The sequence below is a fragment of the Siphateles boraxobius genome, unplaced genomic scaffold (assembly GCF_051911475.1).
Source record: "Siphateles boraxobius isolate OS27281-9 unplaced genomic scaffold, OSU_SipBor_1 130, whole genome shotgun sequence".
In the NCBI taxonomy this organism is placed as follows: domain Eukaryota; kingdom Metazoa; phylum Chordata; class Actinopteri; order Cypriniformes; family Leuciscidae; genus Siphateles; species Siphateles boraxobius.
In genome coordinates this window covers 9,281,814-9,302,500 of record NW_027508734.1, presented here as the reverse complement: position 1 = coordinate 9,302,500, position 20,687 = coordinate 9,281,814, and the positions used below count along the sequence as shown (strand labels likewise).

The 20,687-nt window shown below is 38.0% G+C and overlaps 1 protein-coding gene across 2 annotated transcripts in view; it reads right to left on the bottom strand.

Annotated features, from left to right (window-relative positions):
* The window catches only part of kirrel1a (kirre like nephrin family adhesion molecule 1a), a 46,979-nt gene that overhangs the window by 16,442 nt on the left and 9,850 nt on the right, over positions 1-20,687 (bottom strand). For both annotated transcript variants that reach the window (XM_077227827.1, XM_077227826.1), the window contains exons 2-5: positions 4,968-5,117; positions 1,845-1,994; positions 1,499-1,656; positions 464-614 (exon numbers count right to left, since the gene is read on the bottom strand). In XM_077227827.1, coding sequence (XP_077083942.1) covers positions 464-614; positions 1,499-1,656; positions 1,845-1,994; positions 4,968-5,117 — 609 coding nt within the window. The remainder of the gene's footprint in view (positions 1-463; positions 615-1,498; positions 1,657-1,844; positions 1,995-4,967; positions 5,118-20,687) is intronic.

Genomic DNA, 20,687 nt, shown 5'->3' with positions numbered 1-20,687 from the left:
ACTGCCTGATGTATTATTTCGTTGATTTATATCGATTTTCAATGTATATTTATCCACCTTATTTTTCACGTAAAAGCGGCACAGCTATTTGTAAATTGAATGTGTCTCACTTCCGGTCTCATCTGTTTCCAGTTATATTTAGCTATACAAAACAGCAGGTTATGCTGCTCGAACTATTGCAAACTGGTAATTCTTACCATATTATTTTAACATATTGTCAGAATTATAAACACACTGGTGTGTAGCGCTAACAGTTTTTTTTTTTTTTTGCATTTTATTACTTCTAGTTACTAACCTATAGCAACTAATGAAGTCTTACACATTCACACAAAATAGCTTCTACGTTACAAAATAAGGTGGATATGTCTGAAATATCTTTTTTTACACTGGACCACAGAAAATAATTTTTTTTAATAACTTTCCTCATAAATGGTACTAAAGCTGGAAAGGGTTCTAGACTCACGGTGTACGTTGAGGGTGATAGTGGTCCGTTTGCCCATCGGCACGGCCAGGTTAGTAGCCACACAGGTGAAGTTCTTCCCAGTGTCTGTATCCACTGGTAGAATGGGCAGGAAGCTGCGTGTGGTCACGCGTTTCCTGTCTGCAAGCACCTCCTGTGCAACAAAATTATACTGTTGATAACATACTGTAGATATGTATACGTAGACAGATTTTTAAACTATGGTAACTTTTTAATGTCGTGTTAGCTAATGCCTTTGTCTTGTTGTATTGTGTTAGTTTAGTTTCAGATATAGATATTCATAAATGCGTTTGCAGACGTTTAGTCAACTTGCTCTCGAATGTTCACAGACAAGCTTTGACTTGTCTATATCGGTCTATAGAAACAGCCGCTAATGATGCATCTATGTATATGTGTATATATATAGTTAATACCAAGTGTGCCTATGGTTAATACCAAGTGTATCGCACAAGTGCTGAAAAGTGAAGCCAAAGCATTTTGATCGCCCCCTAGTGGCTGGCTGCAGTATAAGTCATAAACCCCACTATGTCCATGTAATCAAATGGGACGTTAGTCAAACTTATAAATCCAATTGCACTTAAAATCTATTTTTTTCCAAAGATGGTTTCTGTAATTTAAGGTAGTTCTCATCACACAGACATTAGTTCAAGTGTTCGTTGTTCCAATCTGTTTGATTTTAGTTAGTTATTCAATGCTATAAACAGTGTGTAACGTCTGATTGACAGCTGTGATGCGATTGAGTCTGAGGGAGTGAGAGTGTGGGCGAGACCTCGATACCGCAGGTCCATTACTGCACAGACTCAGGCTTCGGGTATGTGTGTACTCGGTTTGCAGTGTGTGTGTGTGTGTGTGTGTGTGTCCACTGCGATATTTTGGATATTTTCCTTTTACAGTGGAAGACACGCTTGTCCATTTTGTTTTACAGCCAATGGTTGATACCTTTGTTCTTGAGTTACATAAGCTATTATATACATTTAAACTCAGACAGGTCAAAACTTCGGCATGTGTGTGCCTCACCGTGGTGCTGACGGTCCCTTCTATCGGCAGGCCGTCTTTCTGCCACTCTATAACGGAGGCAGGTTTGGCTCCACGGGACACACAGCTCATGTTATAGGGAACCCCTGCTGTGAGGAGGATCTCCGGGGACCCCTCAATCACCGGCTCATCGGGAGGAACTACAGACACAAACACATGTGGAGTTCAATTATTAATGGAAGCAACTCATAAATCTATTCATTTCATAACGCATTAACCCCTTCACTCCTCATATTCTGGCAAAACCATCATAGTCAACATTTAAAACAACAAGCTATAGAATGAATGACCATAGAGGCTCTTTTCTAAGCAAACACACAAGACTCACTGAGGACGGTGAGTTTGGCCCGTCGTGAGCGCAGCGCAGCCTCTGTCGCCTGGCACTCGTAGAGAGAGTCATCTGAGAGTTCAGCGGCCGAGATCTCCAGATTATACTGCCCAACATCCACCAGCCTTAACACTCGATACCGGGGCCAGGCTGCAAAAAGACACGCACACGCAGATCAGAATTTGTCACGTTTTGGAGGTAGATAGTCTTTATTTGAACATAAAAACACACTGACTGAGCTCTTCTGCATTTTCTGAAGAAACAGTGAATGGTCTGATTGGTTTTTAGTGTGTTGTTATGCAGTCACTAGGGTGTTCGGGGTAGTTTCTTCTGTGTTGCTATGTGGTGTTCTGCATAGTGTTGCAATGAGGTTGCTAAAGCATTCTGAGTGGTTTTTAATGTTTTGCTATGTGGTTGCTACAGTGATCTGATAGCTTTCAAGGGCCATTCACACAGAACGCGAAAAAACGCGAGACACAGGCATGGTCTCAAAACACGTTTCATAAAAGCTTAACTTGAGCACTGCATTTTTAGAGTGCAATGTTATGCGCAAGACGGTCAAAAGATGCTTGCATTTTTAGAGTGCAATGTTATGCGCAAGACGGTCAAAAGATGCTTGCATTTTTAGAGTGCAATGTTATGCGCAAGACGGTCAAAAGATGCTTGCATTTTTTACATAGAAAAACAATGGAAAAGCAGCATAGTGAAAAGAAGAAAAAAAAAGTTCTGTGTAAAAGGGTTCTTAGGGTCAGATTTACTAACAGCTTGCGCCAGCGCAAACCATCTTTTGGCTTCAAAAAAACGACTTTCAGGATCTACTAAAGACACGCAGTGAAAAATTTGTGCTGAAAAGCCTTGGATAGTTATTTTTGCGTCTGACCTTATTGCATATGCATTAGTAGGAGTTTCTTTTTCAGATTAAAAATTTATGAGAGGAGAGTATTTAACTTTAATTGAATCATGCAAGGTGATTTACTAAGGTTTGCGCTAGACAATCTACTGGTATTTGCGCCATCATTTACCACCCAAAAAAGCATTGTCTTAAACCAGACGCTAATTACTGCTCTTGGAAAATTGCGTTGGTCATTATGGAAATGATTCGGTTGCGTCTGTGTTCTTTAATTTCCGCGTCATCAGTAGATGACTTGCAGAAATTTCCACTCCCATCTGCATTTTTGGGAATTACACTCTCACGGTAATTTGCCTTGTTTTGTAGATCTGCTCCTTAGTGTGTTGCTATGTGGTTTCAAGTATGCACTTTCTAGGGTGTTTTTGGTTGTTTTTAGTGTGTTGCTATGTGGTTTCTAGTGCGTTGCTTCTGCACTTACTAGGGTGTTTTGGGTGGTTGTCTACTGGCCCAAATAAAAATAATGGCCACCCTTAAATCTGATATTCTTGTCCTGAATTATCTGTGATATTTTTTCCTCCATTTCGCTTGGATAAGAAATAGCACACCTCTCAATCCACATGATTTGCGGTCTTATTCATTTCTGCACCAAATAATTACGGTTAAAGGTTTGTTCAAATCTCAGATCTCTAAGCAATAGTACGAGACGCATGCCTACTAACAAGGAAAAAAACTAGCATGCAGTGCAGTGATGTTATCCACCACTGGATGCCAGTAGAGTTTGCATGATATACGCTAGCGCTATGACATGGACATTTCCAGCTTCTGCTGCAAGAGAAATGTCAAAAATTCTGCTGTGAATTACATCACACATCCCCAACCCACACAACCCTCTCTCTACTCTGGGATTGAGATGTCAGTGTGTGCTGTGCGCCGCTGAGTACGTGCGCATGTATTTCTGTGTGTGCACATTTTGTGTATGTGTGTATGTGTGTGTGAGTGCAGGATTTGTTCACATCCTTTTATATGAAAGCCACGGGGACAAACCAGTGAAGCATCACAGTGTAAATACAACTACACTGAGTCAAAGTGAGAGAGCAAGAGAGAGAGAGAGCAAGAAAGAGAAATCTCCCTCATGCCTCATGTCTTTTAACAAATCTGGCAAATGCAGCAAATGTAGTTTATCAGGTCCACATTTATCTATTTATAATGGCAGAGGTTAAAAATACCACATCCTGCCCTCACTGTTCTCATGACAGTCCACAAGGAGTGAGAAAAGATGAGCTAGTGGAGCAGAAAGCAAAAGAGCAAAAGAGAAGAGAGCATAAAAGTTAGAGAGAAAACAAGCAAACAGGGAAACAGTGAGACAGATGAGAGATGAAATTGAAAGGGTGTACATAGGGAAAACTAAAAAGTACAGAGAAAGAAAGAAATACACACATTTTTTACATTTTATGAAGAAAAGTGTTGCCAATCTATTGCTATGGTATCCTGGCAGTTTTGTGTGTGTGTGTGTGTATCTAAGTGTTTGCTAGGGTGATTGGTTTTTAGTAGGGCTAATTGTACATTTACATGACGACGATCTGCTAAAAACGGAAAGGTATTTTCTTTGTACAGACGACAACGTTCTGCTGCCATGCCAGTATTTGGCGATGTCACTTTGTAAAGAAAAACTACTGAACATGTAATACGCATGTGCATGCCGTCACTGTTTTCACGGACTCCCGTTTTTGCAGTTTACAAGGAGATGATAATTATTATTTCACAGACATCAGCATTATATATATAGAAAGCTTGAAATGTCTACTTATGAACCAATTAGAATCGAAAGCTCTCTGATTATGTATTTTTCTCTAAAGGCGGGTTCACTTTACTGCGGAGATGGCGAGTCAGCATCGTCAACTTCATCTTTGCAGCCGCCACTGACTCAGAATACACTAGTTTATTAATAAACCATTAAAATGTCTCCTTTCTGTTTTTTCTGACACATTCATAATCATTGCTTTTGCTGGTGTTTTACAGCAAGCTTTACGTGCGCATGAGAGTGGAATAAGCTATATATTACACCTATATATGCATATTAAACGCTCATTATGGTTTAGTGTTAGAAAATTTAGTTTTAGTATTTCCTCAGTATATATTAAAGTAATTAAATTAATATAAACATGCCTTTAGTCGACTAATGGCTTAAATGAACAACTACTATTCAACTAGAAAAATGTTTAGACTTAAAAAATATGAAAAGTAAGAAATAAAGAGCGCCATGTATCACTGACCTCGGAGGTCTTCTCCGATGCCTAAGGCCAGTCCATCCTTGGTCCACTGCACAATGCCCGAATAGTTGAAGACCACGCAGGATAGGACCACCCTCTGGCCTAGAACCACTGACTGGTCTGCAGGCTCCTGAGAGAACCGCGCCGTCCGCACTGAAACACAACAGCCACAATTATTATTACAAATATTAACATGTCATGAGTGTTTGTATAACAAAAACAGTACGATTACTGAAAGAACTGAGGCTCTAGTTCAGTTTACTTCATGTGTTTGATGCAGCGCAAGGTAAAATGAGTGAAGAAAAAAACTTTTAAAAAAACTGGAAGAGATTATATCAGGATAATGAGTGGTTTAGATTTATTAAAAGGAAACATTCACACAAAAACGAAATTTCTTATTCATATTTTAATCGTTTATATAACTATTCAGCCTTGCTGCGTTGCGATCAGTCATGGGACGTGACACATGACAACCAATCACTGGCGTTCAACCTGGTGTAACGAGCCCTTAGCAGCATTAACAGTCCGCTAAACTATGAGCCGGTTTCACAGAAAGGGTTTAGATTAAGCCAGGATTAGGCCTTAGTTCAATATTTGTCATGATTCTGCCTTAGTGTCCTTGATTTTCCCTAGTCGTGAGGCAGGATCATGATCGAATCATGTTTTGTGTACAAGCGCATGGCCAATTGTTTAGGCCATGTGCTTGTTGTCTCGTTACGTTACCCCGCCCCCTTGTTATCCGTGTCTTGTCATTAGTCTAGTCGGCTTCACCTGTCCTCGTCATTAGTGTTCCCCTATTTAATCCCCTTGTGGTTGCTGTCTTGTGCCGGTTCATTGTGATTCCTGTGTGTGTATCCTGTGATACAATACTTGTGTGTAGACCTTCCCGTGAGTACCTTGTAAAGAACTCTGTCTTGTAAAATCCTGATCTTGTTGCTGTTGTTAGTTATTTGTCTAGTTATCTGTCTAGTCTTAGTCTAGTGTTGTTAGTTTTTGCTTTTGCCCACCAGCCTTGTTTTGCCCCATCGTGGGTTTTGTTTTCCCTGTTTTCCCTGAATAAAACCGTGTTAATTGCATACTATCTGCGATTGGGTTCATCTCCCCACATACCATAACAATATTAGGACATTTAAGTAGCTTTTATAAATGTGCCTTTAAAAAAAAAAAACTTACTGGTGTGCATCTTTCTTGAGACAAAACAATGGCACTGACATATTTTAAGATATGTCAGTGCAATTTGTTTTCAGTTCAAACAACTCAAACTTTCATTTTAGTCTGGGACTAGACTTAAGCCTTGTCTTTGAAACTGGGGGTATATGTTCCTTAGAAGAAAGAAGGTCTGAGGGGGTTTGTATTAGGGTAAGTAAATAACGTCAGGTTTTAATAATTACTGTCATAAAGAAAAGTTCATATGACTGACTAAAACAAGCAACAATCTCAATGACAGAAACGCAGCATTACGCCTACATCTACTGAGTAGTTTCACTCTTACAATCAATCTGAGTAAGTCAACGTGGTTTTTTGGAAGAAGAAACGTGTCCCTTGATACCAAATTCCAGACACATTTCTTCACCCGCAAAACATGGTATCCACCAGAGTGGCTCTCTTTCTCTGACACACAGGAGGATATTTGATACTCCAGACAAGCCAGAGTCTCCAGTTTGAAGAACTGACTTACAATGAAAGCTTTCATTCAGAGCCTGAGTTGTGGATATTTAATTGGACTGAAATCAAGAATTTTGTAAATTAAGGGCAACTCATATTTTCCCCACATTATTCTTTTCTTTGCTCAGTACTAGTTTCTTTTTTTCTTTCTTTCTTTCTCCAGGTCCACCAGGAGGCAGTTTGCAACCTTCCTTGTTCACTTTTTCTCTTCCTTTCAAAACTGAAAGTCCTGTCATGATTTTTATCCACCCTCACATTGTCGCAAACCTGCATGACATTCTTTCTTCTGTAGAACACAAAAGGAGAAATTGTGAAGTGTACTCTTTTCTTTTTTTTTCTTTTTGGGATCAAAAGAATTACACTAAAGCACCAAATTAAATCAAAAAAGCTTCATAAAAGTTGTCTGGATCAACTGATTCAGGAGTCTAGACTATACATTTATGAATCACTAGGGCGGGTGTCAAGATTTTCAGTGAATAAACCTACTTAAAGGGGCATTTGGCAAATCTAGCTATTTCTTCGCTGATTTTCACTTTTGTTGTCGCATGTTTTCTCAGCGAGCTCCCCCTACAGCTGTGAGGCGTATATTTCACAACAATGTCGTAAAAAACTCACTTGCGGCCCCTCCTCCCCCTTTCTACCGCTGCTCATGTGCATTTGTTATTATCGGAGCCGGCCAACTTTATCATGTGGAGTATGTCTACCGAGGTGGGTAATGCATCATACACATTGAGAGCGGCGTGTGTGTTTATGTCGAATTGCCGAAAAGCAGTTTGTGTTTCTCGCTCGTTCTCGCTTCTCACGAGACTTCCTATTTCCAACTTTCCGGGATGTTAGTCACCATGTTCCAAGGTTGGTTTTCCACCTAGGAAAGTTGGGGGGAGCGGGGAAAGTTACCATTCTCACCAGAACAGGTTATTAAACCATCCAAATGATTTCTAAACGATTTTATTAAGTGAAATAGGGAAGGAAGAGGGGGAAGAAAAGAGGAGAAAAAAGGGAAGGAATAATAAGAATAAGAATAAGAATAATGTGCTCAAGATGTGTTCTCTGTTGTTGTTTGTCTGTCACTTGTCCTATGTTACGTGTTACACCTTGAATATGGTGCTATAACCCCCCCTTCACTTATGTACCCAGGCTCACACTGTACGGGGTGAATAGTTATGCTATTCACAGTTACTGTGATAGTAATAGCAATAGTAATAGTTACTTGAATAGTTACTGTATACACATTTATTGTCTGTATTGTAATATATTGTGTATATATGCTCTTTTTCTGTTTTATTAAAAATAAAGTTGTCCTCCAAAGAGGGGGGGTGGTGGCGGGCGAAAAAAAAAAAAAAAAAAGGGAAGTTGAAATAGTTGCCGAATGCCCCTTTAAATTGACAGTATTATGCTTTTTCTAATATTACCTTTCATCCAGTGTGTAATATAGCTGTTTGTTACAAACCTATGTAACAATGTAACACATTTGCATAATGCCAGTCTATGGTTTTCATTGGCCGCCTCTGAACAATATCAACTTTGACCCTCAGACACTTTAGTTGTAGCTGAGCCTGGAAGAGTTTGGTTCGTGTTGTTCATGTCAAGAAGATGCTGTTTCCAGCTCCGAGAATCCACTTTGATGCACTTCAAAAGGACGAGGACTCACGCTGGAATTTAATGTAAACCTATTGTAGGAGAACTCTTAAACAAAATTAGGAACCTTTAAAATAGGATAATAGGTGCCAATGTTCCCTCTAAGCTGCACGAGTGCGCGGCCGCACACTTCTGATGCTGAGGCCGCGCACTTGAAGCCGCGGCCGTGCAGAAAAGATTAAAATGGCACGCAGAGGACTGACGCGAAATGTGTGGGGAAATCCATTTGATTGTAGTTTAAGTGAGAAATAATTTCAGTGCTCTGGTCAACCGCTATTGAGTGAAAACTGGTGAATGCAGTTTACAGGTTTCATAGAAAGAGAATGATGTGAGCACGTGTGATTGGCAGTGAGTCTTGCGTGCGGACCAAATAGCTCGATACGAGAGGCAACGAGAAACGCAGACATGTGAAATAAAATCACATCATAATGTTTTAAAGAAGAGTGGTTTGATTAAAGTGGTAGAAATAACTGTTCATGGACACAGAACGGTAACAATTACACACCCACTCGCGTGCAAATTCAAAATAGGCTATCATTAGTTTAAATCTATGTTTTTGTGTGTGGGGGGGTTTCAGGCATGGTTAGATTACTATAGAAGAGTTCACATATTTAGCTATTCGATCTATTTAAATGCTTCAGTTTGTTATATATTATAATAATATAATATGTAAACAAATTGAAGCATTTAAACTGATATATTATATCACTTCAAATACTTCATTCGTTTTTTTAATATTATATTATATTAGGCCTATATTTTATTATATTATAAGCCTAAATAAAGAATCTCACGGGCTCATTGCCATTAAAAACTTTGCAACCCCCTGCTAAAGAAAATATTGGAAATTCATAAGAAATAAACAATCATTTAACTTTGATGGTTTAATGCTTCCTGTACACAATTAATTGACTGTACAAAAGCACTGTGAAAAAATATCAGGTAACCTAAAATGTGCTTCATTTAGTGACTTCTTAATTAACTGCTTGTTTTTCAAAAATATGATTTAATACCAATAAGTTACATCAAGGGTCAAATAAAATAGAAATGCCACATTCAAGTTAAAAGTTACAACTGAATGTTGAAACCGTTGTGTTTCTACGTATGCTGTACAGGTCAGGTATAAAGAATATATTTGCTCAGGTGGCGAAATATGTCCGCCCAATAGAAAAAAGTTTTGCTCAGCAAGAACAAAAATTACAGGGAACATTGATAGGTGCACTTTAAAATGTAGTAATTTTCTCACACAAAGCCATCAAATGGCTTCAGTTCAAACCAGTGTTGTTATTGTTAGCTAAAACTAAAACTATTAAAAATAGTTTTCGATACCTGAAATAAAACATAATACAAATTAAATGAAAACCGTAAAATAAAATTAAAGAATTAGAAATGTTGCCTTGGCAAAATAAAAATAATAAAAGTAATAAAATGACTAAAGAAAAAAACAAATTAAAGCTAAATAGAAGCATTAAAATAGAAAACACCATAATAGACTAAAATAATGGCTAAAATAACCCTGCTTCAAACATGTCACATGGGCCACTTTTATTACCCTTAGGAAGCTTGAGACCCCATTCACTAATACTGCATGGAAAAGATCAACCAGCACAGCCTTCAGAATTCGTCTCACTAAAGAAAGAAAGAAATTCATACAGGTTTGAAATGACATGCTGGTGAGTAAACGAAAGAAATTCATTTTCATTCCTAGTAATGGCATCATCTAGTTTGGAGTAAAATTAGCAAGAACATTCGTTACTTGTGATCCGTTTTGTCATTTTTGCACAGTTTTCTATCCTTCTTGTTTAAACTCATTTTCCTCTCCCCAGCCCTGCCTTCTATTTCTGTGGTCTTCCTCTCCGGTTGGAGGGGGTTTGGAGACACGCTGTCACAATCCATTTATCACATTAAATATCAGCCCTCTAGCCCTCTCTTGTTCTCTCGCTCCCTCCCTCTCGTCTCTCATCCCTCCAGCATTCCTCTGTAGGTCCCCATCTCTCTCAGTTTCTCAACAACTGGCATATGCCCACTCATCCCCCCATGACCCCATCCCTCTCTCTTTCTCTCATGTCTGTTTCCTCTCCTTCCCGTGCAACATCCGTGATCACTTTTGGGTGAAATTTAATGAAGTCAACAAGAGGAAACAATGCTCTAATGACCATGAAAAACATCATATATTCTGTAGGATAATGCAGTTAATATGTTACTCTGACATACCAAACTCCTTTTTTTCTGCTTGCCGTTTAATATCATCACATAAATTATATTTTATATCATACTCAAATCTCATACTTATTGGGATAATTCACCAAAAACTGAAAATTTCACAATCTTTTGCTCGCCCTCATGTCATTCCAAACCTTTACGACTTTCATTTTTTCTGTACAGTTGTTATCGTAAACTAAAACAAAACTATTAAACTAAAACTATATAAAAAATAATGCTGACAAAACGAATAATTCATATCGAACATAAAAGTTTGTATCTAACACACAGTATATATATATATATATATATAGATATATACTGTATATGTGTGTGTGTGTGTGTGTGTGTGTGTGTGTGTGTGTGTGTGTGTGTGTGTGTGTGTGTGTGTGTGTGTGTGTGTGTGTGTGTGTGTGTGTGTGTGTGTGTGTGTGTGTGTCATAGTTAACTCGCGATTAATCGCATTTAATCGCACATTTTTATCTATTCTAAATGTCTCTTGATTTCTTTTTGTCCCATTATTTTTTCTCATTTTAATGCTCTTATCAACATGGAAAAGTGGATCGGCTTGCTTTGTGCAAATGTTTTTTATTGAAAACAACATTGGCATATATTGTGTTCAATTTCACACTAAAACATTCTTACTTGGAGCAAATAATCTCTCACACAATGTAACACTGTCCATCAATAAAAGGGTGAAAGAAATACTGACGAGGTCCTGATATTGACGAGGGGGCGGAGAATTCGCATCAGTTGTGTGTGTGTGTGTGTGTGTGTGTGTGTGTGTGTGTGTGTGTGTGTGTGTGTGTGTGTGTGTGTGTGTGTGTGTGTGTGTGTGTGTGTGTGTGTGTGTGTGTGTGTGTTTGGCCATCATCAAGTGGTATTTCAGACTGGACGTGCTGCGATGATGATAGCTCAGTTCACAACGACAAAACACACAGATAACTTTGGTCTCGTCAATGGAACCATTTGGCAACTTTTTAAAAGTAAACGTTCCATTCAGAATCTTATTGGCATCCATTTCGGTGTCTCGCGCTCGTCATCCACTCACAACTGGACGTTTTGAACGTTCCTATAACATTCAGAAATAACGTTTTTATAACTTAATGGGAACGTTATGAAAACGTTCTTATAACCTAAAATTGTTAGCTGGGGAAGAGGAGAGATTCGCGATTGCACTGAACACGTTTTAAGTGCAGGCACATATTGTCTGAGCGAGCCCAGAGAAAATTCTAACAAGAGCAGCGTGTATCTGAGAGCGCGCGACTCGAGCAGAGAGATTCGTGCTCGGCACATTATATTCCACGCGCGAGAAGAGAGATTCGCGCTCGCGCATCCGGCTCGCAAGCCCAAACAAGTGTGCGGCGTGCCTGTTATTTTGTTTCCGGTCTAGCTAGATCCGCTTGCGCTTTCAAAACCTCCATGCCGCGTCCTATTGCAAAAGCATGTGAAAAAAAACTACAAAGTTTGCTAGGCCAAAAAGACCGTTAATCGCGCGATAAAAAAATTAACGCCGTTAAAATGGGTTTGCGTTAACGCCGTTAATAACGCGTTTAACTGACAGCCCTAATATGTATATTTGAAACCACACACATTATTTTTGTAACTTTTTTCCTAGATGTAATTAACCGCAATTAATCGATTTGAAATCGATAATAAAAAAGAAATCACTTTTGTTAACTGAAATAAAATACAAATACCTTAAACTTAAATTGAAACTAAATATACATATAATAAACATAATAAAAACATTTTAAAAAAAATCACATTTTAAAAAATATTAAAATATTAAAATAAAAGCTAATTCAAAATATTGATAAATTCTATAATAGTATATAAATAGTATTAAAATATCACTGTTCTGGAAACAAATTATGATATTTTAAAGAATATTTGTACTGTTTTAGTCCATTTAATGAAGGTCAATAGGGGTCCAAAACGATAATGCTCCCACTTTCACAACATCTTCTTTTGTTTTCCACAGAAGAGTGAGTAAATGACGACATTTTCACTCACAAAAGTGACTAGATTTACGATTTACAAAAGATAATAAATCAAGAAAGAGTGACTCGAGCCATCTCAAGGGACCAGAATATTGTAGAAACTTAGGGGTGGACTCTTATGACTTGAGCCAATAAGAAACCACCTAGCAAAAAATTAAGCAACTGCATAATCATAACCCCCCACAACAATCTAGCATCACACGGAACAACAATCACAGGGAACGGAAAATATAGTTTCAAGTTGTTATTATACAACGGGGCAGTATTTGGCCTTCGCTAAAATCCATATCCATTAACATTATTACATCACAGGGAGGTCATGCAACCCAATGTGACAATGCACTTTACTGTTGTGTAAAGCAGCAGTGTATTATGACTCCTTTCTATAGAAGATTATTCAGCAGAAACTGTCCTCCTCCATGCACCTAAAACGTTTTGTGCACATATAAATGTATGTTCATCGAATATACATGCATAAAATAGAGACCCGTGAACAGTCCGCAAAAAGTAGTATTCATCAAACAGCACATGAACAACATGCGGACTCAATATCCGCTGGGACACTAGCTATTCCATGAGGCCAGTGGAGCCTATAGGAGCAGATTCAAAACGAGAACTGATTCGGGAGGCTTTTTTCAAGTGATATATTCCTCATGATTAATTTGTACTTGTTTAATGTCACTCAAACTGTCTATCATTCTGATTTTCTAGACTATTTTAGGTCATAAAGTGCGCAAGATATATTAAAATTTAGCGCATGGTATGTATTTATGATCCTTAGCTGGGCAGCGGGTGCCTGAGCCTCCCCAGCTCTACAGCGCCCCACAGGTTTCAATGTCAATCTGTGGTGAAAAATGGAACTGCAGTGCGCTCCAATTGCGGGACTTTATTCACAGCAGCGGCATCTCTGATCTTTAACGGGAATGAAAGCGAGGCATATTGTGATAAAGTTAATTATTTTCCATAATGTAATGATAAAAATTAAACTTTCATATATTTTAGATTCATTGCACACAAACTGAAATATTTCAGGTCTTTTATTGTTTTAATACTGATGATTTTGGCATACAGCTCATGAAAACCCAAAATTCCTATCTCAAAAAATTAGCATATCATGAAAAGGGTCTCTAAACGAGCTATTAACCTGAATCAACTAATTAACTCTAAAAACCTGCAAAAGATTCCTGAGGCTTTTAAAAACTCCCTGAAGGACCTGTATATCTCTTCAATGAGTTGTACTGCTTGTTATTTAATGTGTTTTTGGATTGTTCTGACAAAACAGTACTAAATAAATTTCAGTGAAGGAATTTCACTAGACAAAAAAATCCAGACAACATATCTCTAGAAAATTATAAGTGATCTAGGAGCTTTATACAGCAGGTGCCATTGAAAACACGGTAAATGTATCCCTCACAGCCTCGCTTTCATAAGTTACCTGTCATCATGGCACTGCAATGAATAAGGTGTATTTGGGCAGATTATTTCAGACTGCCCGCTTATTTTCACGTTTTCCTAAACCTCGGCCCAGACCAAGACGATATCAATCCGATTCAGCTATGTATAGCATATTAGTCTTCATCGGATCAGTAACTCGTTAGCTCGTAATATTCTAAATTAAAACAACATTTGGAAGGCAATAAATACTACATTAAAGCAATTCTAAGATAGAGTTCTGTGCGAGTGTGTACTAAAGTCTGTCAATCAACATTAGAGCGCCACCCTCAGGCTGAATAAAGCAACTTCTGCCAAAAATGTGTCTGAATGTTCAGCGAATATAAAGCTTACAAAATGTTTCTCATAAATTGCGCTAAGACCCAGAATCGGAATATCCCAGAATCTGGTATAGTTCACACAAAAATGAAAATTCTGTCATTAATTATTCACCCTTGTGTCGTTCCAAACCCATAAGACTTTCGTTCATTTTCGAAACACAATTGAAGATAATTTTAATGAAACCAGAGAGATTTCTGTTCCTCCATTGACAGCTACGCAACTACCGCTTTGACGCTTCAAAAAGTTCATAAAGCGATCCTAAAACTAATCCATATGAATTGAGCGGTTTAGTCCAAAATTTCTGAAGAGACACAATTGATTTATGATGAACAGAGTGAATTTAGCCTTTTTATTCTCATATAAACATCGATCAGCAAACATAAAAAAACACAGACATTTTTCAAAATATCTTTTGTATTCCACAGAAGAAAGTGAGGGTGAGTAAATGATGACAGATTTTAAATTTTTGGGTGAACTATTACTTTACAGTTTAATAAAATCTATTTGAATCTGAATTTCTATTTCTCAACAATGATTCAATACATTGTGTAAAGTAATGTGAAATCTTCTGAATATTAAATTTTTGTTTGTCTATGTAAATATAAGGAGACTGATCAAAATTGCGACACTTGAGCACAATTGAGCACGTACCAAAGGATACTTCTCAGAATGGCCTCTCATATTTGTCCAAGAAAAAAAGTTTCAGCTTGACATTTTGTGAAGACATGAAAATATGAAAACAGATTTTACAACTTTTGCATTACAACTTTTGACCTATAACCCTTGTGACAACTTCCCATGTGACAATTAGCCCCGGTCTCTCCTATAAGGTCCAACTACAGGCTTGTTATTTATGAATCAACCAGAAGAAGAAGAAGAAAAAAAAATGTTGAGTGACAGAGGAGAAAGAGGAAAAGGGGAAGAGAGAAAGACACATTAGGACAGAAAAACAAACAGAGAGAGAGAGAGAGAGAGAGAGAGAGAGACATGGCTGGAGAGGGAGTAAAAGACATCTAATGAGAGAGGACCTGAGAGAGAGCGAGAGAGGGCTTGTATAGTTTTCATTATGTGGGTTATGCTGCAGCGACAAATTTAGAGTGTCCTGATTTCCTTGAGTCACTGATCCCTGGGTACCAGCAGTAGTCCATGCCACACTGCCAACATCCTGACCACACAAAGACGTGGTCACACACACACACACTTCGACCACACTTACACACCACACTCGTGTTAGGAACCACTTGACCGACCTGAGAGAACAGCCTCTCATCAAGGGATCGCCGAATCACAAACCCAGCACACCAGAAAATGTACTTCTGTCAACAAACATAAATCCTAAATATTATCAGTTTTCACTCCAAGATAACCAGATCCAATGAAACGCCTTCAGATGCGTGCGAGTTATAGTATGAAAATATTAAAATGCGCAACAAAGACTGAGATGATGTCATTTAATATAAACCCCTTCATGAATAGAGATAAAAATGGATAAGCCCTGCCCCCTTTCCCATTAACCAGAGAGAACTCTGCAGATGACATATTGAAAGATTTTCTTGATTAGTACTTTTGTCTTGTTTTCCAATACCTAAACCTAAATCAAGATATGATACCTAAAGAAGTCTTGATGATGTCTGAAAAAAAAATCTAAATTAAGTGAGTTTTTGCTTAAAACAAGAGCAAATATCTGCCAATGAGGAAGGAAAAATAAACTTGTTTTCCCTGTATCTGCCTTTATCCAACTGGCAGATATTTGTTGTAAAGGTGCATTGTGTAATAGATTTAGGAGGATCTGTTGACAGAAATGCAAAATCATACATATGTTTTCAGTGGTGTACCTTACATAATGAACTGTTATGTTTTTATTACCTTAGAACGAGCCATTTCTACATACTGTACACTACGGGTCCCCTTACATTGAAATTAAGTCGCCAAAATAAATACATTCGTTAAGTCGCCATTTTTGCGCCACCATTTTTATAGAGTAGCCCTAAACGGACAAACGCGCTTCGTCACTATTTTGTGACATGCAAATAATCTAGCTAAAGTCAGCGAATAAAACACTGACACAATGATGAACAAGTAACAATAATATTCACAATAACATTTTGTTTTACTGTATAATTAAGTAAATTTAATTTCTTAATTCATCTGTGTAAAGAAACCTCATTGCTGAACTGGCTACTCTCTGCTGTCTCAGACGACCACATCTTTTCCTGTCGGCCACCGTAACTTCTGTTGGTTGCAATTCGCAACCTCACCACTAGAATGCCGCTAAAAATTACACAGTGCACCTTTGTTTTAAGCTTAAACTCACTTAAATGTTTGTTTTTTATAAATACTGCTTGTATCTTGATTAAAGAATGTTTAGATATTTGTAACGGTAAACAAGACAAAACACTTAAATATATATTTTTTTCATGGTTTATTTATTATATTGTACTGACACAGGTAAGTAAAAAATATGGTTTTAATTTGCACTTATTACGAAAAAACAAAGGCATTTTGGAGCATTTGATATGGAAACAGCATTTTCAGTGTCCAATCACATTTTACTGGTTCATCCAGCATTTCAATCTTTTTGTAGGCCTACTAGTTAAACAATTACGTAATGTTTTTTGAGATTACATATGAGAATCGAAGACAAAAAAAGACTGTCCCCATTACCTTCCTCGGCACACTTTAATCAAAACGGACCCTTCGAGGTAAAAATCCTAGATACTATCAGTAAAAGCAGCATTGAAACATCGTCAGACAAAAAAGGCAGAGCTGTTCAAAATCAAACTCCTCCGTGCGCATGCAGCGCAACGGACCAGACACTTCTGTGACTCCATGCGCTAGCCACTGTCAGACAACAAAGGAGTGTGTCTGGACAAGGAATACGTCACCTGCTGCGGTCAAGGTGCCTGTGCCGGAGCAACGGGGAAAAAACAACGACTCCGAGTGCATTTGACACCTCGACACAGAACAGACAGACACTTATAAAGCTTTCCATGCTCAAATCATTTTATTGTCCATTTCTGATTTCATACATCGCTGGCTCGTTAAACCGCTGTGTGTGGCTGCCATTAATAAATTAGCATCATATTATTTATTAGTATACATAAAGCTGTCATAATCCTTACGTCTGTCAATTTTTTTATGCATCCTCCTCTATCGCAACCCCTCTCTCCATCCCTCTTTTCATCCCCTGCTACTCCAACCAATCGGGCACTTTCACTGGCTCATAGTGTAGCGTCACCATAGCAACAGCTGACATATGCAAAAAAAACTACCCGAAAAGTTTTTTCCTTGTTTGCAGGAATGTTGATGTGTGTGTATGCATGCATGTTTGTGGTTTGCTTATGTGTTTGTTTACCTCCTGGTGCATTTTTAACAGTTACACAGTTAAATGTCCTGTTAAACAATTACTAGAGATGCACTGATGTATCAGCCGCTTATATTTATTTTTGATTCATTTAAAACCATCTACATATCAGCTATAGCATGAAAAAGGCTAATACTGATGATTTTGATTAATTAACTGCGTTAAGGCATTGAGTTGTATGTCTGTTGCATAATCCAACGTTTTTCTATGGGTATAATAAATAAATGAAAACAAAATACAAACAGTACAATGAAACAGTACAAAATACAGCAGGGCTCAACAATAGGGCCTGCCCGATGGCCTGGTCACTGGTGGCAGCGTGAACGACGCTCGGGACAATTGATGAAACTGTCACTGTCCCGATCGGGCCAGCGCTGCATCTTCTCAAAAGTTGATCCTTTGCACAGGCTTTTAAGCCCTGTCAATTTAAATATTGAAGCGCAAGAGGATGTGAAAAATAACTCAATTTGGTACTCAATGTGTGATTTGTTTTATGTGCGCACACATCCGAAACGTGCGGCGGGAAAGCTACGTTTTCGACAGCGCCACGACATCTCGCGATATTAAAATGTGACGAGATTTCTCTTTTTTTAGAGACAATTTGTAGATTTTTTAATCCAGTTGGATAACAGTCGCTTCAATTGTAAGCTATTCTAAAATCTGATCTGCCCATCCAGCACGAGCTACAGAGTCACACAGAAAGAATCACAGTTCACTGAACGCATGACAAGAGTAAGGCGAGATGACTGACAAGACCATGGCGGAGGATTTGTTGCGCAACAGAGCCTAAGCAACTGACAAATGTCTTATTTTGTAAAATGCGCGCACTACACCACCACTCCCTATTCACAGAGTACGTGCGATTATATTAATAGTGATTACAGTGATTTAATAGTGATTATATTTATCTCTTTCAGCAATGTTATCTAACATTTGATTACATTATTAAATTTCTGTACCTGAAAACTCTTGTTAGACCTGCTTATTTCATATGCATCTTTGTTCTGTTTATGTATTTATGTTGGCCTCTTAAATTTTAAATGGATCCAATCAATGTTAATTGTAGATGATTTAATGATGCAGCAATAAACTAGCTAGTATACCTGAATACATGCGTTTTTGAACTTTGATAATTTAAAACATGATCAAAACAAATCTATTTTACTGACAAGTTACATTGGTATCAGTATCGGAATCAGCCAAAAATCCTATCGGTGCATCCCTAACAATTACCCAATGTTTTTGAGATTACAAATGAGAATGAATATGTATGCACGTACATGTGGTTTGCTTTTTAGTTACTAGCTAACAGTGTACAAGCTCTTTGCTTTGTTATATACAGGTCTAGTGTCCCTCTCCGTTGTCAACATTTCCTCCTGTCGTCTCTTATTTGTCCGCAGCCTCATCCGACGCTTTCCCTTCATCATCTTCCCGCTTTGCTTCTCTAGATTCGCCCTTGCCATTCCTGACAGTGAGGAGAAACACCTCTTTCCCTGTGTCACTCTCTCATTCTCATCTTCCTCTTCACACCTCTCTCTCTCTCTCCTCATGCTTTTCTCCCCCTCCATCCCTCGTTCCTCTCCTTCTCGTTCTTTGTCCCTCGATCAGTGCAGCCCAGAGTTGCTATAGAAACCGATCTTTTTGAAATAAAAGGGAAGGAAAATTATTTCTTGCTGGTTTCTACTCTTCCCCCCCTTTTCACTCCTTTCCCGGCCGCCGCTTCTCATCTTCTGCAGGATTTATAGAGTTAGATTTTAACATTATTTATTTGCGTGAATCACATTCAGGGCTATTGTTGCCATGGCTACTGTGGGAACATTGACATAATATTACATACAGTGACCATGGCAACCTCAAGGGTCATCAGCAGAGTGCTATGCTAATGCTTGGAAGGACTGTCCACTTCCAATAGGCCGAGGCTTGAAGTATTACCTAATACCCCACAGACGTCCTTTCAGTGCACTAAATATTTGGCTTTCCAAACAAATATCAAGAGGCTGAGAATGCCAGATGTGGTTTGTATGTGTGTGTGTGAATGCATATGAGGAAACACGCACAACCTGACATTAAGCTCGCTCTAAAAAGCTGTTTCATTATGCCTTTTATTATATGACTTTGACGTACTTTGATGCAAAAGAATGGAAAAGACTTGTCATTAAAAAGCAAGCGCTGCACTCAACTGTGGGAATCTCCTTCAACGCCGATCTGAGTCTGTGCTGATGAGTAACTAGCCAAGAGTCATAATGTCTGATTGATGTTTACACGCTCTTAATGCATTCATCAGTAGCTCCAAGTCATCATGAAAATGCCGTTCACAACCCATTTTACTGTACTTCAGTGTTTTTCCGAAATAAAAAATAAAATGCGTTTACGAGAAAGGTTGCAAAGTTCAGGGAAATTTCGATATTGGAAACTTTCCATGGAAATTAATGAGAATATATGGGAATTAATGGGAAAAAACTGAAAATGTGTAAAATTGCATGTTAGCCTATAAAAGGAAACTTAAATATATAGGCTAGTCTAAAAAAAAACATCTTGCAGCATTATCTTGGTTAAAACAACCAGATTTAATGCAAATTCAGCAGAATTTCTACCCTGCACATTCCTCAATCACATGCACAGATTGCACACAGCAAACTAGCCTACTTCCTGCAGGGCTATTAAGGCCATAGCCCTGAATCTGTTTCGGGTTTGAATGAATGAATGAATGAATAATTTATTTATTTTCTTTCTTTTTCCTCTTCAGGACATGATCATTAGTAACAGAACATATTTTAACAAGAAGATAATAAAAACAAAATCTCAGCATGTTCAAAAGAAAAGAAAAAATACAGGAAAAAAAAGAAGTTAAGAAGCTAACTTATATTTACCTTCCCCTTTTACACATCTAGCCTTGGAACGGCTACTGCACACTCCTATATTTCAGTGTTATCAAGTTGTGGATATTTTCAGCAAACAGTTTACTTTGTACATTCGGTTTAACAATCGATTCTTTCAATTAAAGTTAAAAATGTCATTTTTTTAATTTGTATTAGTTTGCATGCATGTCTGCGGTTTATATTTACATAAATATATATA